Raw genomic sequence first — 25,459 nt, forward strand, 5'->3', positions numbered from 1 at the left:
TATTGGCGTCACTCTTGCTGTCTTTCCTGTTATGAGAAAGGAACTTACAGAGTGCTAAATAATTCTCAGTGGGTTCTGAGTTCATCTTTGGCAGGGGCAGAGTTTAAATTTACAGTAGCAATTGCCCTGGATCAGCTGTTTCCTCCCCTCTAAAGCGGAGAGGGCATCATGTTTGCTTTCTCCATAAGGTCAAGGTACTCTACTCCCTGTAAAGCCTAATGTAGTGTAAGGTGGTCCTATTTTCCAAATTCTTCCTATAGTGGTGTATGGCTGCTTTACTTCTGGGCCAGGATGTTTACATAGCATGTTGACACTGACATTCATCTAAGAAGCATCACCTAGGATGTAATTTCCAAGAGGGACATTTTTTTCAAAGTGAAATTTTTTGTTTTTTTTCTTTTTTAACCTCATGCTTAGGGAAGGCAAAACACTCAAGATCCAGGGCAATTAACAGACCAAAAAATCTACATTCAGTGCTTTTCTATGTGCCTCCCATAAATATACGGCAGAATGCTGTCTGTCTGCTCTGACAAGTTAGACCCACAAGGCTCAGAGCTGCAGGACCGGGGCTGCCCATGCTGTCACGGTCCTGTAGGTGCTGAGCGATCCAGACCAGAGGGTCACGTGTGGGTGTCACCTGGGGGCCCTGGCCTTTGTTTCTCGTGCGGTGTTGTCATGTGTGTGAATTCTCACCCCAGATAGCAATCTCTCTGGGGACTGGGGCATGTCCTCAGCTCATTTCAGCTCTCTGAGCTGGGGGGCATAACGTCTGTGGGACTAAACATTTCATCGTGTCTGGAAACAGCCAGTTGGGCAGCTTGGAGAAGGAATGGGGCTGTTCGGCAAGGCTTCCTGCCTCTCCTTGTTAAGTCAGTGTTCACCCCCGGCTGAACCCTTCACCAGGGCCCTAAGTGGCAATATAGGGAGGAAGGGGGCAGGGTGACCGAGGCCCCGTTTTTGTGTTCCCCTGCTGTGCAGAAGACCAGACTCAGCATCCCAGGCTTCGTTCTCTGTGGAATCATCCATAAAAGTGCAGTCACTGGCTGAAGACTGCCTGATAGATGACTCAGTAAGTGGTCCCTCATTCCAGACCGCTGAAAGGATCCAAGTTCTTGTGTTGATGTCAAGTCTAATAAAGTTGCTACTCAGGCGATCTCGGAGGAGCTGGGAAACACAGGAGACCTGGGGAAGAAAAGGACATAGGGAAGCCACTTTCCTTCAGGACTTAAACAGAAGCGGCTGCACTTCTGAGCTACTTTCCTAGCATTAGGACGAGGCAAAGGAGTAGCATCTGATGGTCTTGATTTGGACAACAGGTGCCTCAGAAGCCACGCCAAGATCTTGGCCTGCAGCAGCTGCTGAAAGCAGCTCCGCCCCTGCGCTGGGCTCTCCCACGCACCAACTTGTGTGTGTAAGAGACCCTCTGGAGGGAAGACTTGGACTTGTGTCTGGGGCCTGCCGGCCTAGAGTCCATTAAAATGTTTTCCAGCATGTGCTGAGAACAATACTTTAGCAACCATATAAAGAAGCTTCTACTAGGTTTTGGCAGTTATAGCTGCAAACTGGTATTTACTTATACCTTTCAGTTACATAATGTGCAGAAGGTTTTCTTCTGCCTTTGGAGACAAGTTGAGCTTCTACCACTGGGCAGCTTTGCCCTGTCCCAGGCTCCTACCGTTTTATAGGTTTTGGCTAAAGGTTTGTCCCATTTTCTCTTGGTAAATTAGGTTTGGTCATTATGTTATACATTGCCATACATAGTTACAAAAATATTTTTTTTATGAGGACGTTTAACATGTACTCGTAGCAAATTTCAAATATGTAATACAGTATTGCTAACTGCAGTCACTATGCTGTACGTTACATCCCCATGGCTTGTTTTAGAACTAGAAGTTGGTGCCTTTGGACCCCCTTCACCTGTATGTCCTACTCCCCAACCCCCACCTCTGGCAACCACCGTATCTGTTCTCCATAGGGATAAGCTTGGTTTCCTTTCCTGTTGTAATTATTATTTTTTAAATTCCACGTATTAGTGAGATTGTAAAGTATCTGTCGTTCTTTGTCTTACTTAACATAATACCCTTAGGGTCTATGCATATTGCCACAACTGGCAAGATTTCATTCATTTTTATGGCAGAATAGTATTGTATATATATACATCTTCTTTATCCATGCATCCATTGATGGATACTTAGGTGGTTTCTGTATCTTAGCTATCGTAAATAATACTTAGGTTGTTTCTGTATCTTGGCTATCGTAAATAATACATAGGTTGTTTCTGTATCTTGGCTATTATAAATAATGCTGCAGTGAATATGGGATTTCAAATTAGTGTGTTTTTTTTTTTTTTTCCAGATAAATACCCACAAGTGGAATTGCTGGATCATATAGTAGTTCTGTTTTTAATTTTTTGAGGAACCTCTTACTGTTTTCCACAGTGGCTATTTCAGTTTACATTCTCACCAGCAGTGCACAGGGATTCTCTTAACATCCTTGTCTTCTTATTTTCGGCTGTGTTGTGCAGCTTGCAGGATCTTATTAAATAGTTCCCTGACCAGGGATTGAACCCTGGTCAGTTGTTTCTTGTCCTGCTCAAAGCTTTCAAGTTTTCATTGTTGAGTAAGATGTTAGCTGTGGACTTCTCATCTATGGCTTTTATGTTGAGGTGCATTTCCTCTATAACCATTTATCATAAACGAACATTGAATTTTGTCAAATGCTCTTTCTGTATCTGTGAAGTGATTATCATCTTTCATCTTGTTAACGTGGTATATAACATTGATCTGTGGATATGGAACCATTCTTAAATCCTTGTACTAAATTCCACTTGATCCTGGTGTGTGAACCTTTTAGAGTGTTGTTGAATTCAGTCTGCTGATACTTTGTTGAGGACTTTTGCCTCTGTATTTGTCAGGAATATTGACCTGTTGTTTGGTTTTGGTATGAGAGTAATGCTGGCCTTGTAAAATGAGTTTGGAAGTGTTCCTTCTTTTTCTATTTCTGGAAGAGTTTGAGAAGGATTGGTGTTAATTCCACTTTGAACGCTTGGTAGAATCCACCAGTGAAGCTACCTGGTCCTTACTAGTGATTAGACTATTCACATTTCCTGTTTTTTTCATAATTCAGTCCTGGAAGGTTCTATGTTTCTGGGAATTTATTGTTACTGGCATCTGATTAATTGTGGTACTCTCTTAGGCTCCTTTGTATATCTGAGGTGCAGCTGTAATATCTTCCCTTTCATTTCTGATGTTACTTATTTGAGATCTTGTTATTCTTGGTGAGTCTATTTAAAGGTTTGTCAGAGGAGCTCTGTTTTGAAAAGTCAGGCTGTGGAGCAGGACAAGAAACCATTTCAATGGTAGTGTCAATTCTCCTTCTTAGTCAGAAACTATTTTCCCCATAAATACAGATATCAGGGACAAGTTTTCTTTTCAATCTACATGACGTCCTGGAGGTCAGAAAAAGAATATTTCTCTTTCATAACCTAGCTCACTTCCAGAGTAGGCACTCAGATCTACGAGGGTGGAATCCTTCTTAGATCACAGCGACAGCAGAATTTAATAGAAGGACGTCTTCAAAGCCAGATCTTTGAAATCTTGACTCTAATTAGCTTTATGAGCTTGGGTAAACTGAGTTAAAGAACCTAGTCTACAGAACCCTTTTTGTCACAATAAATGCTAGTTACAACCATTCTTTGTATTCCTCTGCTCTTTGAGGACCTATCAGCAGGTCAGAGCTGCAGGTCACGAGGATCTAGATCTCAGGTCTCACCAGCTTAAAGTGTCATGAAAGCGTCCTCTCAAAGACTGAGATTTAGAACTGTCATCTGCTCTGTGGTCCTCCTGAAGCCAGCTCCCACGTTCCACATATAAATCTTGTCTTACGGAGGAATCCCTAGGCCATCAGTAAAGTTCTCTGCATCGAGCTTTCAGCTGGGGGCCTTAGGTTCTCTGCTCTTGCCACAACAGACTTCCAGGCACACATATGACTAGTCCATTAAACCCACTGTGGGTAGAGAAAGAAGATGAAACAAATACTAAGTGTGTATGGTATTTGGTTCTACAGGGCAAGGTAGTCTCAGTGGGAACAGACAGGGTGCAAGTTAGAAAAATGGATGGAGTCATCTGTACTTACCCTCACTTTGAGTCTGTGCAAATAAAGTCTCCTCTCCCTTGCTGACTTGATACTGTGATAAATCCAAGTATTTGTTTTTCTGATGGTAGTCTGGAAACTTAATGGGTGTCTTCTCACCTCTTGTTTTTCTGGTCTTCAGAACTTCTAAGAGGCAACCTACTACATCTGAGATTGGCAAATTATGGCTTTTTCCCTTTTTGATGATGGAACATAGCCATGCATATTCAGTTGTGGGTTGTCTATGGCTACTTTTGTACTGAAACAGCAGAATTAAGTATCTGCAATACAGACATGGCCTGCAAACCTAAAATACTATCCCTTTAAGAAAAAAAGCATGCCAACCCCAGTAGGACTTCATTTCTCATTTAGGGCAATGGATCACGTGACTAGATATCAAGGCAAAGCACCTTTGGAAGTGGCCAGTTTAAAGCTGGCCAAGGTTAAGTTTTTTTTTTCCCCCCTCCAAACTGTAAATGCATAAAGAATCATCAGGAAGATTTTCTGCATGCTACTCATCAGGGACACATACATGAGCTTTCCAGGTAGGAACTATAGTACCCAATGGAAACAGCCCGTCTCCAGTACTAGGTGAGCCGTTAAAACATTAAACAGTATATAATAACAAAGAGAGTCAAAATTACTACTTGTGGACTAAAACAAAAGACACATTTCCACTACAACAGAAATAAATTTTAATTCATTGAAAAGTGCAGCAGTGAACAGGGTCCTTCGAAGGGCACTTTCTAAGTCAAATGACTGAGATGACACAGAGCCAGGGCAGAAGGACTTCCAGGAACAGATGAGGCAAACACAGGAATTCACAAAGTCAGTGGGACCTAAGTGGTGGTGAAGCGAGAGACCTAAATATTCCCACCTAGTTCCACTGGTGGATCAGTTTAAATACCCCTTTGCTGTCTCTTAATAAGGATCCTGGGACAATTTATCTTCTTCTGTTAAAATACTAGTCCTTAGACCCTTAGAAGTAAATTTAAGAACAGTTGCCAGACTACCCTAATGTTGTTAATTAAAACATTTAGAAACAGCACCGCTGGTCGAATTCAAAGATGCTCAAAAGGCATTCCCTACTTTTTAGTTGCAGGGAATGTTATTGTATTTGAAGGAGAGCTTTGTAGTAGGAAGTCTAATAAGGCAAAATCTTTATTCATCCCCAAGATCTCTGTTCATTCCTGATAGTTACAGTTCTCTATTCTGAAGGGCACCCGGTCTTCTTAAAAGGGAAAATAAACCTCCAGTCAGTACAATTGAGAGAAAAAAGGCAATCCTCCTGCAGTGAGGCCCTTATGCATATTCTGAGGAATTTCAGTGCATTTTATGGTCTGTTAGTCTATAAACCAAGGCTTCTTTATGAAAGATGATTTTAGCATAGACCCAGAGAATGAAGCCAGTCCAAGAGAAAAAAATTAGAGACCATTTAAAAATGAGAGGTACAAAGAGGGCTTCAGTCCATCCCCCTACCAACCCAACCCAAAATCTGCATGTAAGAGCAGGTAGTTGATCTGAGTTACTCTCATGACCTCATCTGCTTTTAGGAAGCAGCATCATAAAACTGAATAATGTCACATCACAGTACAAGACCTGGTAAGAGTTGGTTTCTTTTTATTTGGGAATAACTGGTCAACTTTCATTAATGTGGAAACTGACTGATTAATGTTAAGAATCATAGAATAAAGCTGATACCCATACTCAACACTGTAGTTTGCTTTTAGTTACAAAACTGTTAGAATTTCTTTTCCTAAAACAGTTCAAACAGAAGTATTCATTTCTCTTGCCAATTTCACCTCTAAATACCACAATTACTGGGATTGTGTGAGGTAAAGGAATAAACCTAATGGCTATTAACCCAACATGGCAATCTGGGATTGTGATAGAAAGTCACTTATTATGGCCATGTGTTACAAAGTGCTTAAAGCTCAACCTAGGACCTTACATAAGGCTAAAATCAGACTGCCTGAGTGGGACAGGTTATAAACCATAGATCCTCTTCTTACCTGCTGCCCCACCATCAACTAGCCTTCTTGTGAAGACAACATAAGAATGGGGATTAGTCTTTGAGCCAAGAGACAGAAATACAGGTGTTCTAAACAGTGAGGAAGCATCAAAAAAAATCTAATTTTGACAGAGAAACAGTAAACAAGGCCCAAACTGCACCAGACTCCAAAAACTCAGGAAGAAGTTAGCTGAGAGGGAAGAAGCTAAGTAGTTGGTACTTCACATCAACTCTAAAATTCTTACATCTTATAACAATGAACAGAATGTCAGCAAAATGCAGAGGGAGTGTCACAACTTCACTTGTGGGCCTGGAACCCAGGCTCCCTGCTGGGCAGGCACTTAGTACACCTAATTTATGGCCTTTCATCAACCGGAGAGCCCTACCTACAGAAGGCCCTCCGAAAACACAACCTTCACCAACCCTTGGAAGTCCTTCTCTGCTGAAATACTTAACCCACTTTTTCAGATCTTAGAGGGGAGACATTCCCTCAATAGCCCTGGTGTTAACGGGCTCCCTATGTGAGCAGTCACTGGCAAGTAGATGTCTATCACCTTCAGGAACTACTTAGAATTAGCCTGTACCAAAAGCTTGCTACTGTTCTATTTCAATGAAGCACAAGCCCAGAATTCCCAAAAATGAATAGAGCTTGGTTGATAAGTTTTGAATTTGTGACCTTACCATGTTGTGATGAATATTATAAAAAGTGTATTTTTACTAATCTAAAACCAATAGTTTTTGTTTTTAATCAGGTGGTTCAGCTCTGATGGTGGTTCTTCAAGCCATGTGATATTGGTATTTTTGATAGTGAAGTGCTCAATCTGGAATGCTATGCAGGTCCTCTGATTTTAGGTCAAGCTGGATACCAAAAACATTTCCCACCCCCGGCAAAGCAGTGCCATTTATCTGAATGGATTTATAAGTCCAGATCACATGGGGACTAATTAAAAACTGTGGCCCCAGGACAAAAAGGGTTTGGTGAGAACAAAGATCTCAGGAGTATTGTCATCAGCTAAATAAAGGGACCAGGGACAGCCACTCCTGACACACAGGCAAGAGTTCACAGTTTAACACATTGCACAAGGAAGTCAGCTGATTGGGTTGCTTTTTCAAACAGGACTTAAAGCCAGTCCAGAAACCCTTCCAGGCGTGGTCTTGAAGACTAGCTACAGACACCTACTCCAATCACTTCATCAGAAAGAGGTGAGCAGAGATCCAACCGCACAGGTGCTACAGAAGGTGTTTTGAAAATCTTCGTGTCCTGACGCTGCCATGATTGCTGAACATAAGCCGAGGGTCAAATCTATACCTGGGGACAGAAAAAGCGTAAGACAATGGCGGCATTAACTGTTGTGAGCCATTGAGTACTTCATTCAGAATATTAACTGGAAAGACTGGCAGGAAGGGATACAAAAAAGCAACTAAATCACCAGAAGAGGATCTAGTGGGAAAGTAGTACAGAGCAGGAGTACTTAGTAATTAAGAGCAATTCCATCATAAGTCAGTGAGCACAAAATAATATAGTAAAAGTGCAGAAAAGAAAAACAGAGGTAAGGCAAATCTTGAAAGGTGTTAGGAGGAAAGGTTAAAGCTTTTCGGGGGAGGGAGGGATCCCTAAACTATAAAGCAGCCTGGTGCAAGAGTGTAGCCCTTGCTGAAAGCCCCTGCCGCATTTTCACAGCCCCGTCTTCTTTTACATTTTGACACACAGACCGTGGTGTGTAAGAGGTAAGGTATGCACTTCAGACAGGAGCTTGAGTCTGGCTTATTATGAACATAGGTAAGTCACTGACATCTCTGGCCACCAATAAAACAGGAAGGCAACTTATGTGAAGTATCTAGCACATAAAATCAATTCTGCCTGCTGATGCAGAAGATGTGGATTTGATCCCTGGGTCAGGAAGATCTCCTGGAGAAGGAAGTGGCAACCCACTCTAGTCTTCTTGCCTGCGAAATCCCATGGACAGAGGAGCCTGGCAGCCTGTAGTCCATGGGGTCACAGAAAAGTTGGACACAACTTAGCAACTAAATAACAAAGGAATTTAAAAGCCACGTGGACTTTAGCTTAAGCCAACATCAGCAAAGCCAGCATTGAGAATCTTAGCCCTAACCCTCCAGAATGTAAACAAGACACTTAGTAATGGTTAAAAAAAACAAAGCAATTTCATGGAAGAAGGCATAAGAGAGTAAGGTGTTGTTGAGACCATCTGGATTATATAAGTGGCTGAACCCCATTAAAGCTTCTATATAAACCTTAAGGTTCTGCCAGGCAGGTGTGGAGATCTACTCATCTTGTGAACGCCCAAGACAGGCCTCTCATACAAGCTGAGGCTTGTTCAAGCAAGATAATGTGTCCAAGGATCAACAGCTGTTTTGAGGATGGAGACAAGATGGCTGGGTAGAAGGATATGAACTTACATCTTCTCATGAAGACAAAACCGCAACTACCTGCTAAACAAACATTGGCAACCCCCCTCCCCCCACCATCCCCAAACTTACCAAAAAGATATCCTACATCCAGAGACAAAGAAGCCACCACAAGGCAGTGTGGATGGGAGGTGGGGTGAGAGAGACAAGATCATGTATCTATATGGGCAAGTCCCTCTGCTGTTCGCCTAAACTCTCACGACATTGTCAATTAGCTACCCCCCAATACAAAAAAAGAGAAAAAGCCACAACAAGACAGCAGGAGGGGTGCAACTGTGACAAAATCAAACCCCACACCCATGGGTGGGTGACCCACAAACTGGTAAAATATTTTATCACAGAGGTTCTCCCACCAGGGTGAAAGTTATGAGCACTACATCAGGCTCCCCAGCCAGGTGGTCTTGCATTGGGAGGAGGAGCTCCGAAAGCATTTGGCTTTGAAGGCCAGTGAGTTTAGACTTGGGGAGGAAGAGAAACTCCACCCTTGGAGGGTGCAGACAGTATGCACCAGGACCCAGTGGAAAAGCACTGTTTTCATAACGTCTGAGCCAGACCTATCTGCTGGTGTTGGAGGGTCTCCTGGGGACGCAGGTGGGCAGCTGTGGCTCCCTGTGGGGACAGTGGCACTGGTGGTGGTAGTTCTGAGCAGTACTAGTTGACACGAGCCCTCCTGGAGGCTACCTTCTTACAAGGCCTGGCCTCACCCAACAGCCTACAGGCTCCAGGGCTGGGATGCCTCAAGCCAACCAACCAAGAGGGTGGGAATACAACCCCTCCCATCAGCAGACAGGCTACCTAATGTCATCCTGAGCCCACAGCACCTTGCTAAACATAACCCATGACATGGCCCTGCCCACCAGAGGGACAAGAGCTGGTGGAGTTGGACAGTGGGCCCAACTCCACACCAATGGGCCCACACCAGTCTTCTCACCCCCTAGGAAGCCTGCAAAAGCCTCTTAGACTGGCCTCATTCACCAAGGGGCAGATAGCAGAAGTAAGAAGAACCACAATCCTGCAGCCTGTGGAACAGAAACTGCAACTAACTTTTCTAACAGAAAAGGTAGACCAGATGCAACAGCAGAGGAATATGTCTTATACAAGGGAACTTGATACATTCCCAGAAGAACCACCGACTGAAATAGAGACAAGCAATACAGATTCAGAGTACTGACAGTAAAGATTATCCAAGATCTTGGGAAAAAATGGAGATACAGATACAAGAAATGCTTAATAAAGAGACGATCTGAAGAAGAAACAAACAGATGAACAAAACCTGAATGAAAAATACACTAGAAGAAATCAGTGACAGAATAAATGAGGCCAAAGAATGGTTAAGTGAGCTAGAAGACAGAATGATGGAAAGCACTGCCTTGGAAAATAAAGAAAAAAGAATAAAAAGAAATGAGGACAGTCTAAGAGACCTCTGGGACAACACTGAATGCACCAACATTATAGGGGTCCCAGAAGGAGGAGAGAGAAAGGGCCAGAGAAAATATCTGGCAAGATAATAGCTGAAAAATTCCCCCATATGGGAAACAGTCACTCAAGTCCAGGAAACACATAGTCCCGGGCAGGACAAACGTAAGGAAGAACACACTGAGACACACATTAATCAAATTGGCAAAAATTAAAGAGAAAATATTTTTAAAAAACAAGGGAAAAACAACACATACAACAGAATCCTCATAAGGTTGTCTGTTGATTTCTCAGCAGGCCAGGAGGGAGTGGCATGATATATTAAAAGTGATGAAAAAGAAGAACCTAAAACCAAGAATACTCAGAAAGGCTCTCATTCAGATCTGATGGTGAGATCTAAAGCTTTTAAGTTAGTCACCAAATCATAGGAGGAGAGAAAAAAGGGGAAAAAAAAGACCAGTAAGAACATACCTATGTATCAGTAATTAGCTTAAACATAAGTTATTAAACGCTCCAACCTAAGGAAGTACAAAACAACCCGTATATACGCTGACTACAAGAGAGCCACTTCACGTCTAGTCACTACAGGCACTCTATGTCTAGTAACAGACAGACTGAAAGCGAGGGGCTGGACGTATTCCATACAAATGGAAATCAAAGGAAAGCTAGAGTAGCAATACTCATGTAAGACAAAACTGACTTAAAAAAAAAAAAAGGACTCTTATATGAGACAAAGAAGGATCTCAGTTCCCTGACCAAGGATTGAAGCCACACCCTCAGTGGTGAAACTGGAGTCCTAACCACTGGACAGCCAGGGAATTCCCATTACCTAGCTTTAGTTTACTGGCATCCATGTCTCTGGCTCTACATACAGGGTTTGAAAGCAAAAGTGTTACATTTCTTTAACAAATAGTCTACAATCCCCTTTCTTTAGTCACATACATTCCTTACGAACTTGGATTGAAGATACCACTTCACATGTTAGTTGGCTAAATAATTAAGTTACTAATTTTCATCAGCCTAGGATATCATTCTTTCTTCTTTCCTACAATCAGAGTATACAAACTGAAATAATTCTTTGCCAAAGAGAGTTTGATTTTTAATTTTATAATCAAGCCCAAAATGACAGGCGGCTTCCCACATGCAGCTCAAATGCATAGGGTGTCGTGAACCATGTTACTGGTACAAAGTTACTATTTAAGAGGCATGAGAGTAGGAAGAACAGAAGTAACTTAGTGAGTGAGTTAAATGTCTTTCCAACCTTCATATACTGCAGTGGGCTTATTTATTTTGACATCTGAGAGTTCATACTTACATTTTGTGTATTTATTATATTAAATTTACTGGCAAGTATTCAAGTTTCTATAACTGGGGCTTCTGAGAAATGAAAGGCAGGCAAGGCTCTGAGAAGCGCTAGGACCAGGGTGGCCCTTGGTCAGCTTACATTAAAGCAGCCCCAGGTGTTACCAGAGCAATCAAGTGGTAACATGACAAGAACCACAGGCAGGAAGGGGAGCGAGAGCCCTGTGTGGTGGGGACCAGGGCTGTGCCTCCAGCTAGAGCACACACTGCCTGTGGAGAGCAAGACTTTCAAGCAGCTCATTTTCTCAGCACAACTGGCTGCTGCACTAAGACCCAGCATTCCCCGTATAAAGCAGAGCAGTGAGAAACAGCTCAGCTCAGAGCAGGAAGGACCCACTGGGCTCCCTCTGCCTCCAGGAACGGCAGGACTGCTGAAGACAACTGGGCAAAGTCATTGAGGACGATGGGAAACTTACCCGGGGTCAAAGACCCCTGGAGTGCGGCAGGTTGGTCCAGAGCAGGACTGTAACATCATCAGCCGATAGTTCATCTTTCCCAGCAGCTCTGGATCTATGCTTTTAGCAATGTTATTGAGTTGGTGTGGGTCTGCAGTCAGGTTATAGACTTCTACAAACACCTACAGGAAATGAAAATATGGAGGAAAAAGAAGAGCAAGGGTTATCACATCTGAAGAAATACGCCTCATGTGAGATATTTCTAAATGGAAAGAGAGGAGGTGGATTAAAAACCAAGGCCTGGGAGAATAGCATCCGGTCTCAAGATGCTCAAAGAGCCCGAGGGTACGGAGCAGACAGTGGACCATCTGTTCTGAGGGTTGAATTACTCTGAGTCTATGGCCCACGTGCTGGAAACAGGCCTCCAGCACTCCTGTGCCTTCAGGGAAAGTCAGGAGGGAAAAGCCTTCCTTCTATAATTAAAGCAGAGAACAGAAGGCAGGACTGTCAAATGGCAAGGGCTCAGAAACGAGACCAAGTAATAAGGTTACTGCGTGAGACTTGATATCTGAAGTTCATCTTTGCCTTACAGTTGTGAAGATTCAAATGAGAACAGATATGAAAGGAACCCATCTTATAAAAATGTTAAGTTTTCCTATTTTAGATACATAACACCACTTGAAGAAAGAGACGTTATTTCTAAAATGAGAGGCATCTAATAACACTATTTTCCCCTCCATCAGTACTTTGTTCTCCAGATTGGAGTTAAGTGATAGGCTCAGAAGATGTACATCAATTTTGCTTATAAAGGCTTCAAGGAGCTGCCCTCACACGATCACTTATAAAGCGGAAGGGACTGAGTTTGAGGGAAGCTCTCTTGCTTGTTCTCTGAAGTGCTTATGACCCACAAATAAATAGTGAGCAAGTCAATTTCTGAGAAACATGATGAGTGCTGGCTCCATACGGCAAAATGTAGGCTGCCAGATGGGGCAGGTGTGCACCCGCTGATGAAGAGTAAGAACAAGGGACTGGAGTGCGTGTGCTCCTCCAGATAATCCACACTGATCCGGGCTGGCTGAAAGCCACCTTCCTCCAAGGATGCTGCCTTTAACCTGCTGATCCATGTGAGCAGCACTGGTCTATGCTGTGCTAGGAACAGGGGGGTCTGAGCCAGCTGCTGGCCAGGAAGCTTTCTAGGAAAGGCCCCCGACTCCTTTCATCTCCAAAGAAGTTCTTACCCTCACCCCAGACCAGGCATGTAGCATTCTGGAAAAGTGAACCGTGTGTATTTCAAGTGTATGTGTGGGAGGTGGTGGAAGTAGAGAAAGCCCCACCCAGCAAGGTCAGTTAGAGAAGTCAAGTATGGCCTTGTGGAATTCTATTTCCTTAACCAATGGAGACATAAGTGTGAGTATAGATAAGAATTGGGAGATTGTGACTGACACACGTATGCTACCATGTATAAACAGATAGCTAGTGGGAAGCTGCTCTACAGCACAGAGAGCTCAGCCTGGTGCTCTGTGATGACCCTGAGGGTGGGATGAGGGAAGGGGAGGGAGGTTCAAGAGGAAGGTGATATATGTATCCACACACAGCTATGCACTTCACGGCACAGCAGAAACTAACACAATGTCGTAAAGCAACTATGCTGCTGCTGCTGCTGCAACTTTACCTCAGTGAGAAAATAAACCCGATTTCCCCAGGAACAGTCCTGGAATTTCTCTTCGGCCACCAAGTCCAGCTAACAAAGCCCTGGCAATAGACACAAGGGGTGGTGGGGCAGCAGGCCCTCTTACCTCCTGGTCATCAAACTCGCAGTATTGTAAGTTCCACCGTTCTGACATGGTCCTCACACAGGCATAGGTGTTGTTATATGCATCTTCACACACACAGTCAGGGAAGCATTGCTGTAGGGACATTGAAAAGTTAGCTGAAGAGCACCTTCAACAGTGACAAATGCTACTTGCATACAGCAGCAGCCAGGCTGGCTTGAGCCAGACATACAACTGGACAGAAAGGAGGGAACTTTCCACAGAGAAGTAAATTGAAAACAGACGTGAGACTCAGCTCCTACTAAGGGCTGACTCGATTAAGGAACATGAGGTGTGGCTGCTGTGTGTGTAGACTGCTGCCATCCCTGCCTGCTAATCTCCTGACAGGAATGAGTTCTAACGAGCCCCTGTAAATATACAGGTTGGTAAGGAGAAGAAATCACTACGCAGGTGAATCACTCTGCAGGTTTTTTTAGGTACTTTCATCCTCAAGGCTTGGGGAAAGTCTGAAATGAGCTTTGTGGAATCATTTGCAGTAAGTTGTTTATGAGCACTCTTATCACCAAATAGGACTTGACTTTGATTCCATCAAGTCTTCCATACCATCTTTTGGTTGGGTTTTTACTATATTTTAACATGTCAGTGTCAGGCTTCCATTTGGAGTTGACTCTATTACCCATTCTCTAAAGAGTGGCTGATGTCGCTCATGTCCCCTCCATGACCAGTCTGGCTGCCACCAAATCAAGATGCTCATGCTGGCCCGCTTATAGGTGGAAACCCTGTCTCTCTGCTGGATGCCACTGATCACATCCCTAACGAAAAGTGGTACCACAGTTGGGATGGGTAGAAGAAAGGAAGGGGTCCTGATAAAGTAAGAAGGAGGGCAGATTTGTGAACTTGGTATAAAAACTAGAAGAATTCGAAGTGTCCGTTTTTGACGGTAGGTCGGCAGATCATCATTTTCAGGATTACTTTTACCTTTGTTTATCTCCTAACCTCCCAGAGTCAAGTGACAAAGTGAAAGGAAGAGGACTGAGATTAACTGAGTTTCAGCACTTGGCACGTCTAAACCCACGCCAGTTGTGCCATCCATGAGAAGGCGTCTAAGACAACTTGCGCCACACTCACAGACACTCCAGGACTCAGGGAAGGACACGTGGGGTCAGTGACGTTGCGGCCTTCTCCCTGATATTCCACCAGGACGTCTGATCGCCAAGTCAGATTACTGGCCCCTTTCTAGAAAGAAGAGCAAAAGTGGTTTCAATGAGGCGTACAGAGTAGGCTAAAATCACAGTGTTATTCATTCTACCACTCAAGGGGTCCTGGGAGTCAAAATGAACTGACTGTTCAGTAACTGAAGGGAATGACTAAAATGGAGGCATTTGAAGGCTACCGAGTATCACGTCCAGTTGTAGAGTCCTCACATGCTCTGTCGCTCAATCATGTCTGACTCTTTGTGTCCCCATGGCCAGGATCCTCTGTCCATGGGATTCTCCAGGCAAGAATACTGGAGTGAGTTGCAATTTCCTCCTCCAGGGAATCTTCCCAACCCAGAGACTGAACCCATGTCTCCTTTGTCTCCTTGCATTGGCAGGTGGATTCTTCACCACTGAGCCACCTGGGAGACCCCCAGGATTCTCACAAGTAATGTCAAATGCTTTGAGCATAGTTATTTCTCAAGACCACTCCTGTGGAGCAGGTCAGGAATGGAAACCAACGAAGTCGTGAAGCAAGAATCAAAGTTGTATGGCAAGGTGCTGAAAGTTCAGATCAGACTAAACAATACTGTCTATAAACTCTAAAAATTCGTCTAAGCTAGTGCTGAGAAATTAAATATGGCTGGTGAGCTAAGGACTGTAACAGGACTTGATGGTCAACAGGTTCTTGATGGTCAGAACGAAGATACCATACATATATAAACTCATTTCATTTTTGCTGCACATCAATGGAGCAGAAGGAAAAGAGCAGCGGCATTTGAAAGGGGAATGTTTAAGACAGGCACACAAATGGTGAAAAGGAGAGGGAGTTTGGGATCAAAAGGACAGTGTAAGGCCAGGGTGGAAGCAGGACACCTGGTATGTGGGTTCCTGATACCCAGCTTTCAGACAAGGAAGCAGTGCCAGGGCCGGTGGACAGGCAGGCTGGTACCAAACAGAATAAGGTCCGGACAGCAGGCTGCCCACTTGTACTACATAGAATGGCAGGTGACGAGAGGCTCTGGGGCTTTGAACAAGGAAGTGACACAGTCAAGGCTGTGCTTTAGAAAAGTCAGCCCAGCAGCAGAATCTGAGCTAGGCCAGGCTAGAAGGGGCTCCTAAGGGAGTTCCTTGATGATCAGTGGTTAGGACTTGGCACTGTAACTGCCAAGGGGTGTGTGTGTGTGTGTGTGTGTGTGTACACGGGTGTGTGTACGTGGGGGAGCGAGCTCTTAAAATGGTCTATAGTCATAGTAGTCAAAGTCTGGTTTGTGGTCTATCAGCAGTGCCTGGGGGCTGCTTAGAAATGCACCATCTCAGGCCCTACTGTGGTCTTAAAAAGCCTGTCTGCATTTTTAGTAAGATCCTTGGGTGACTCATATGTACAGTAAAATTCGAGAGGCACTGCTCCAAAAGAGTGGTGCTCAAAATGTGCCCCTAGGAGCTGGAACTGGTTACAAACTCAAATTCTTTATTCCCAGTGGGGGCGGGGAGCGGTCTGCACTTGAACCAGCCCCTCAGGCACTGCTGATGGGTGCTAGTGTGAGAACCACTACCCTGAGGACTGGAGTGGACCTATCTAGCCTGGTGACCACAGTAGGGGGGGAGTGTGTGGTCTGCTCAAGGCTGTAGGGGGTCACAGCTGCTTGGAAAGGAGAGTCAGAGAGGAACTGATGTCCTCAGTCACTGTTCTATGAAGAAACCCGCACCATCCTGTGCAGATGAAGGTCACAGAAATCCTAAGCTACAAAAGACTTCAGCAGTCACCAACTCCCCTGTAAGAACCCATTCTGCCAATCCTGAGCCATGGAAGCTGGGGCTCAGGGGAAGAGCTTATCTGTCGGACTTGAGTGGACCTCAAAACCGCACACTTAAATGTCAAAGCATGCAGGGAGGAGAAGAGTGCCTGGGGGTCGAGAGCAGCTCTCCAACTCAGCTGCGTGTTAAAGCCACCGTGGGGCCACGTCATATCTCCAATCAATCAGGCTTACTGGGGCTGGGACCCAGGACTTAGCATTTTTCTTTCCCAGGAGATACGAATGTGCCACCAAGTTTGAAACCAACGAAGGGTCATTCAGTGTTTTCTGTCAAAGGCTAGATAGTATTTAGAGACTGTGGCTACAGTGTCTCTGTTTCCACTACTCGATTCTGCTATTGCAGCAGGAAAGTAGGCCAAGCAACACACACATGGACTACACGGATGAGCTCGGCTGTGTCCTGATACAGTTTCATTTACAAAACCCCCAGGGTGGGCTTGACTTGGCCCACAGGGGTTTGCCACGCCCTGGTCTACAGCAGCCCTGTGCAGCAGAACTTTCTGACTGAAATGTTTTGTAACTGTTGCCTGATACAAGGTGTCTGGAGCAATTGATATGTGGCTACTGCCACTGAGGAACTGAATTTCTCACTTTAGTTAAATAGTCACAGGCGGCTAGTAGCTACCATATTAAGGCAGAGCGAGAGGTACGACAGCCCTAATACACCAGAGGTTTCCACAGGACTAACCTTCAAAACAAAAGAACAAGGAAGATAGCCAGGTCCCAGGGGGCATTTACGAAACTGCAGAGAAATTAATTATACATAGCATAATGACTTTAGCCCTGTAGTGAAGTTGTTTTTTTTTTCTAACTAGAAATAAGATTAACGGTGTAAGATTTGTTTAGGAAGAGTGAAGAGATAAAAATTTCCCTCTATATGATCCTATAGATTTATTGCAATTCCAGCCAAAGCCCAAAATGATTTTTTAAGCAATCTGAAAAGCTGATTTTATAAAGTTTACATGGAAGATAGAAGAAAGATAACTGTCTTTTAAGATACCCCTAAGAACAACTCTTAAGAGACCCCTAATAACCCTAAGAGAGAAGTGTACACATGCAAGGTTTAATTATACAGCTTTGTAACAACACACTGGTTGAGGGACAGACATATTTGTGTAACAGAAAAGACAACTGAGTATTTATAGAAAAAGAAATGAAACTGAATTCCTGACTCCTACCATGCAAGAAAACCAATTCCAGATACATCAAGGACTCAAAGGTTAAGAGGCAGAACTACAGAATTTTCAGAAGAAAATTTGGGAGAACTATTTTCTGACCTCAAGGTTCAAAAGTATTTTTATAAACAAGACACAAAGGACACTAAATCATCTCATAAAAGAGGTGCTTCACACACTCCTGCACTGTCATATCTTAATGCAGGGAGAAGACAAGTCACAAACGGGGAATATCATGGCAAAAAAGGCATTTCACAAGGGAAGAAACACAAAAGATGTAAGTGAAAGATGACTCACTGATCAAACACCCAACTGAAAAAACAAGCAAATGTCTGAATAGACATTTCTCCAAAGAAGATATACAAATGTCCAACAAATACACGACAAGGTATGTTTGTGACAACAAATCAACAAGATTAGTCATTAGGAAAATGCAAATCAGAACCACAACGAGTCCCACTCATACCCACTCAGTTCAGTCGCTCAGTCATGTCCAACTCTTTGCGACCCCATGAATCTCAGCACGCCGGGCCTCCCTGTCCATCACCAACTCCCGGAGTTCACTCAGACTCACGTCCATCGAGTCAGTGATACCATCCAGCCATCTCATCCTCTCTCGGCCCCTTCTCCTCCTGCCCCCAATCCCTCCCAGCATCAGGGTCTTTTCCAATGAGTCAACTCTTCGCATGAGGTGGCCAAAGTACTGGAGTTTCAGCTTTAGCATCATTCCTTCCAAAGAACACCCAGGACTGATCTCCTTTAGAATGGACTGGTTGGATCTCCTTGCAGTCCAAGGGACTCTCAAGAGTCTTCTCCAACACCACAGTTCAAAAGCATCAATTCTTCGGCGCTCAGCTTTCTTCACAGTCTGACTCTCACATCCATACATGACCACAGGAAAAACCATAGCCTTGACTAGACAGACCTTTGTTGGCAAAGTAATGTCTCTGCTTTTCAATATGCTATTTAGGTCGGTCATAACTTTCCTTCCAAGGAGTAAGCGTCTTTTAATTTCATGGCTGCAGTCACCATCTGCAGTTATTTTGGAGCCCCCAAAAATAAAGTCTGACACTGTTTCCCCATCTATTTGCCATGAAGTGATGGGACCACATGCCATGATCTTCGTTTTCTGAATGTTGAGCTTTAAGCCAACCTTTTCACTCTCCTCTTTCACTTTCATCAAGAGGCTTTTTAGTTCCTCTTCACTTTCTGCCATAAGGGTGGTGTCATCTGCATATCTGAGGTGATTGATATTTCTCCTGGCAATCTTGATTCCAGCTTGTGCTTCTTCTAGCCCAGCGTTTCTCATGATGTACTCTGCATGTAAGTTAAATAAGCCGGTTGACAGTATACAGCCTTGACGTACTCCTTTTCCTGTTTGGAACCAGTCTGTTGTTCCATGTCCAGATCTAACTGTTGCTTCCTGACCTGCATATAAGTTTCTCAAGAGGCAGGTCACGTGGTCTGGTATTCCCATCTGTTTCAGAATTTTCCAGTTTATTGTGATCCACACAGTCAAAAGTATCAAAAGGCAAAATGATAGGATACTGAAAGAGGAACTCCCCAGGTCAGTAGGTGCCCAATATGCTACTGGAGATCAGTGGAGAAATAACTCCAGAAAGAATGAAGGGATGGAGCCAAAGCAAAAACAATACCCAGTTGTGGATGTGACTGGTGATAGAAGCAAGGTCTGATGCTGTAAAGAGCAATACTGCATAGGGACCTGGATTGTTAGGTCCATGAATCAAGGCAAATTGGAAGTGGTCAAACAGGCGATGGCAAGAGTGAATGTCGACATTCTAGGAATCAGTGAACTAAAATGGACTGGAATGGGTGAATTTAACTCAGATGACCACTATATCTACTACTGTGGGCAGGAATCCCTCAGAAGAAATGGAGTAGCCATCATGGTCAACAGGAGTCCGAAATGCAGTACTTGGATGCAATCTCAAAAACAACAGAATGATCTCTGTTCGTTTCCAAGGCAAACCATTCAATATCACAGTATTCCAAATCTATGCCCCAACCAGTAATGCTGAAGAAGCTGAAGTTGAATGGTTCTATGAAGACCTACAAGACCTTTTAGAACTAACACCCAAAAAAGATGTCCTTTTTATTATAGGGGACTGGAATGCAAAAGTAGGATGTCAAGAAACACCTGGAGTAACAGGCAAATTTGGCCTTGGAACACAGAATGAAGGAGAGCAAAGGCTAACAGAGTTTTGCCAAGAGAACACACTGGTCATAACAAACACCCTCTTCCAACAACACAAGAGAAGACTCCACACATGAACATCACCAGATGGTCAACACCGAAATCAGACTGATTATATTCTTTATAGCCAAAGATGGAGAAGCTCTATACAGTCAGCAAAAACAAGACCAGGAGCTGACTGTGGCCCAGATCATGAGGTCCTTATTGCCAAATTCAGACTTAAATTGAAGAAAGTAGGGAAAACCACTAGACCATTCAGGTATGACCTAAATCAAATCCCTCACACCCATTAAGACATAGTAAAAAGATAACAGCAACTGATGGCAAAGACGTAGAGAAACTGAATCCTTTTACACTGCTGGTGGGAATATACAGAACAGTGCCATCACTTTAGAAACAGTCTGGAAGTTCCTCAAAAGGTTAAATAGAAAAATCACCACATGACCTAGCAGTTCTACTAAGGATACACTCAAGAGAATGGAAAACATTAGCTCACCCAAAAATCTATATATAAATGTTCACAGCAGTGTTACTCATAGAGTCAAACGGGAAACAATGCAAATGTCTATCAACTGATGGCTGGATAAATACGTGGCTGGATAAATACATGGAATACTACTGTTTAGTAATAAGAAGGAATGAAGTAGTAACGTGTGTTACAATGGGGATGACCCTTGAAGACAGCTCAGTGTTTTCAGCCAATCACAAGAGACCACACACTGTATGATTCTATTTACAGAAAATGTCCACAGCAGACGATCTGTAGTGACAGAAAGGAGTGCCTGTCTGGTGCTGAGAGAGGGAGCCTGGAGTGACTCCTAGTGTATCTGGGGGTTTCTTTTTGGGGGTGATGAAAACGTTGTAAAGTTAGATTATACTGAAGTTGTACAACTCTGACTATATCAAAACCTAGTGAGCTGTCAACTTTAAACTGGTAAATTGTATAGTAAGGGAATTAAGCTGTGAAAAAAGTGATTCATCTCATTAATAAAGAAATGTACCGTAGAACCAACTATAATTTTGTTGTTTTTCACCCCCTAGATAGGCAAAAAAATGAAGCAGTCTGATAGCTTCATATAGAGCAAAAGGAATTCTTACACATTACTGGTGGAATATAAACTGATGATGATTTTGGACAATAACTTGGTGATATTTGTAGGAATGAAGATGTGAGGTTCCCGTGACCTTGGTGTGTATACACATGCTCACTGGGAAACACGTATGAGAATGTCATGGCAGCACCACGCCTAGAGCAAAACTAGAATACCACAAATGTACAACTGATAAAAAAATATAATTAAGAGGTGAAGCATTCCTTCTTAGGATGGAATATTAGGTATCAGTGAACAATATGGATCAATCTGCAAACAATGCTGAACTGGAAAAAAAGGCTTGATTACAACTAGTAGAATGTCATCTTTAGAGTGCAAAACAAGATAGGTATTTTTCCCCCAAGACAGGTATGTTGTTTATGGCTACGTACATGATAACTACTAAAAAAATAAAAGCCAGAGAGTAACAACCATAAAATTCAGAAAAGTGATAACTGGTAAGGGCAGGTAAAGGGGTGGGATGGGGAGGAGTGCATAGGAAGACCCATCAATATGAGGAGTATTTCAGTTCTTAAATGGGATTATGGGTTCATGGGTATTTCCTGTGTTTTATAACTTACATGAGTGACATGTACTCTCTTGGATAAGTCACACCTCACCTAATAATTGTGACAGATTCATACAAATCAGTAAGAGTTACCTATAATATACAGTACTGATCCGTCAAACTTCTCTATGCCTAAACATATTCACATACATTTTTAATGAAAAAGAGATGCTGTTTGAAACCTCCTTTTCTCCCTGCAGTATGTGGTGGTCATCTTTCTAAGTCAATATATACTTACGCACATCATTTAGTGCTGCTTCAATAGTCTTGTTTAATTTTGCCACAATGTGACCAATTCCCTTCTGTATATTCAGGTTTTATAATTTTCTTCTATTACTACTGTATGCAGGGTTTTTTAATTAAACTTTTTATTACGTATTGGGGTACAGCTGATTAACAATGTTGTGACGGCTCCAGGTGAATATTACACGCAGTTCTTTATAGTTAGCATTGTGCAGTGCCAGACACAGTAGGTACTCAGATAATTCTTGAACGAATTTTGTTCTCTTAAGAGTAAATTCCTAGATCTGCTTGATGTGTGTATTCTGAAGTGATGGGTCTTATTAAATTAGCCTACTGATAGCTTATACTGATTACACTTCAATGAGTCTGAGTAGCTTTCATTTTTTTTCAGACTTCTATAATTACTGGGTATTAATCTTTTTCATCTTTGCCAGTTCTACAGGCAATAGGGGCCTCCTTCAGTTAAGCCTTTCTTTGATCAGCATTGAAGCAATCTTTTTGCACTGACTCTAGTCATTTTTAATTCCTCTGAGAATTGATTAGTTACTTCTTTTGCCTATTTTTATACTGAGATATTAATTTTCACTTTTAAGAATTCATCTGTTAGGATTAGTTACCCTTTTTCATATACGCTGCAAATATTTTCTCAATTTGTTACCTGTCTTTATGTATGATGGGGCTTTTGGGGGAAGAAGGAGAAAAGGAAGGATGCAGAACTCTGTTTATATGTGTCTAGTCTTTTTAAAGAAAGCTCCTTCCCACTACAGATATGAGAAAAGCTGTATTCTCTGCTTCCCAAATTTAATAGTTTTAAGATTTAAAGGGTCTCCCCTGAAGATTTAAAATTTAACTCTACTTATACAACCTGGAATTTACTTCAGAGTCTTGGCTCAGGGCTGATTGAGAGCTTTATACTCACCAAAATGGGCAAAAAAGACATCCCATCCATCTGGGTCTTATTCAGGCTATAGCCCGCAATGTCCAGAATAGTAGGGCCCAAGTCAATGTTGGCAACGAGCATCTATGAGAAAGAGAAAGAAACAATAAATTGACTCAGAACACAGCTGGTCTCATTTTCCTTTTCTATCTACACTAGAGTTCTCTTTCCCCAAACCCACCCTTGAAACAAGCAGCACTTTCTATTATCTTTTGTACAAACCATACTTCCTATTGCATATATTCAAATATAACTATGACAATTTAAGATATAAAACATAAAGCCTTATAAAGTTTATAATACAGGCCCCTGGGAAGTTATGCTTATTTTACACAGTTATTGACCAAAACATTTTTCAAGATTCCTTTAGGATTGCCTTGAGTCTGTTATGAATGATGAGAAATATGTCAGGCTACTTTATACAAGTGTTTTCCACCTTGATTATTCTCACTAGTTCACTACTTGACTTCAAATTGACTCCTGACATTTTTGAAAGGCTCAAAGGTTGAATGCTTGTCGCCCATTAGGGTATCCGCCTTTTAAATACTTTTTCAAAGTGACAACATGGCTAAAAATATTTGCAGTAGGCTTTGGAGAGTGCAGAAAATTTATCTCAACAATGCCTCAGTAAGTTTCCTTAATAAGCACAAAACCTGGATGTTTAAATAAAAAAATCCTAGAAATTAAACACTGTGTAGCATTTATTCCTTGACATATCTCCTTGATTTACTGGATAATTTTCCTTCTGTACACAATATCTCTACCAGGTCTAAACCTGCATAGTCCAATAGAGGATAGAACAGGAGTCATATGTGTAACTTAAAATTGTCTAGTGACCACCCTAGTGGCTCAGACAGTAAAGAATTTGCCTGCAATGCAGAAGACCCGGGTTCTATCCCTGGGTTGGGAAGATCCCTGGAGAAGGAAATGGCTACCCACTCCAGTATTCTTGGCTGGGAAATACCATGGACAAAGGAGCCTGATGGGCTATAGTTCATGGGATAGCAAATTGAGCAATTAATACTCTCACTTTCAATGATCACACTAAAGTAGAAAAAAAAGAGGTAAAATTTATTGCAAATGTTTTAACTATTACTATTTAATATATAAGCAATACAAAAGAAAATGATGAGATTTTACTTTATAAAAAATTTTGAACCAATTATTTGAAATCTGGTATTCTGCATCTCAGTCTGGAGTATCCCATATATGTTCTGGCTCAACAACAACATGAACTTTTGTAGCAGAGGGCATAGGTCTAGAAGTCACATGGTCACAGGCTAGAAAAAGCCTTGGAATGATGAGACAATCCAGGGAAATGAAAAGAACTAATGTTCACCAAGCACCTACTCCGGGCCAGTTCCTAACGCATATCCTCATTTAAGCCTCACCACGATTCTAGGAGCTTCCCCGGTGGCTTGGCGGTAAAGAACCTACCTGCCAATGCAGGAGATCCAGGTTCAACCCTTGGGTGGGGAAGATCCCCTGCAGAAGGAAATGGCAACCCACTCCAGTATTCTTATCTGGGAAATCTCATGGACAGAAGAGCCTGGCGGGTTACAGTCCATGAGGTCGCAAAGAATCAGACACGACTTAGGGACTGAGCATCCACGCACCATCCTAGGAAGCAGTATTTCCCCCATTTTACAGATGAGGAAACGAAAAGAGAAGTAACTGAAACAAAGTCAGCAGCCTGTAACTGGAAAAGCTGTCATTTACTAGAAATAAATACCAGTCAAGAAAACTGTAGAGAAAACTCAGATCATCTTAGGAGAAGCCAAAAGGGGATTAAAAAAAACAACAACAAACTAATCCTGCTACTTTTAATTTAAAAACAAAACCAAAGTGCAGACACAAAAGGCAAGAAGACATCTTCTGAGTAGCAGCCAGGTTTCCTGGCTCCTGGAGAAGGAGTGATGGTTCCTGGAGGGCAGAGTAATATACATATCCTGGCTCTGAATCAATTAGTATAACTCTGCAGCTGTTGGAAATTAACCTTCAATAGCAGGCAACTCAGGAAAAGCAATCCATACGTTAGTGAGGATAAAAAACACAAAATCTATGTCTCTGGGGATTGGTGTTGGGCGGTATCTTCCCTGGTTCCAAGTCCCCCAGGTAGACTAAGCCGCTTAGGAGACAGTCAACAAGAGTGAGTATGAATATGAAAGAGACCATGGCAGGAAAAGACAGACAAGCAGAGATACCACCTCCAGAATCAGATAATGCAACAAGACTTCAAAATGTGGCTGACATATTTTCAATGATGTCCAGAACATGAATGAAGCCAGTCCCACAGGTATTATTAACATGTCCAAGGCACCAAAATAATGAAATGGACAGACATATAAAACAGTGACTGCCTGGCTCAGCCATCAGCTAGGGGTGGGAATGCCCTCTAGTGGCAGTCTGTTCTGCGTGTGTGTAGGGGGGGGGCGGGGGGCGGGGAATGGGGAGAGGGGAGGGGGCGGGGAGAAGGACTGCAAGATCCAGAACAAACCAAGTCGCTAAGATTCAGCACAAGTACCATAAACACCATCCCCAAGACACTCTCTTTCCAAGTGTCTACATAATCATATCTTCCCTAAAAATGATGGAGTTTTGTTTGACTACTGGGTTTTGTTTCACTAAGTAGAGTCTCAAAATTAGCATACAATGTTAGGAGATGGGGGACTTCCAGTAGATACCAAGTGTAATTGAAGAATT

The 25,459-nt window shown here is 42.8% G+C and overlaps 1 protein-coding gene across 1 annotated transcript in view; it reads right to left on the reverse strand.

The window, feature by feature from the left end:
- Positions 1 to 4,802: 4,802 nt before the first annotated feature.
- The window catches only part of GNS (glucosamine (N-acetyl)-6-sulfatase), a 49,772-nt gene continuing 29,115 nt past the window's right edge, over positions 4,803 to 25,459 (reverse strand). Inside the window, exons 10-14 of the mRNA XM_027542439.1 lie at positions 22,739 to 22,840; positions 14,643 to 14,750; positions 13,539 to 13,649; positions 11,764 to 11,924; positions 4,803 to 7,451 (exon numbers count right to left, since the gene is read on the reverse strand). Of these exons, the coding sequence (XP_027398240.1) occupies positions 7,373 to 7,451; positions 11,764 to 11,924; positions 13,539 to 13,649; positions 14,643 to 14,750; positions 22,739 to 22,840 (561 nt within the window). The 3' untranslated portion in view covers positions 4,803 to 7,372. The remainder of the gene's footprint in view (positions 7,452 to 11,763; positions 11,925 to 13,538; positions 13,650 to 14,642; positions 14,751 to 22,738; positions 22,841 to 25,459) is intronic.

This window comes from Bos indicus x Bos taurus, chromosome 5, assembly GCF_003369695.1.
Source record: "Bos indicus x Bos taurus breed Angus x Brahman F1 hybrid chromosome 5, Bos_hybrid_MaternalHap_v2.0, whole genome shotgun sequence".
Lineage (NCBI taxonomy): Eukaryota > Metazoa > Chordata > Mammalia > Artiodactyla > Bovidae > Bos > Bos indicus x Bos taurus.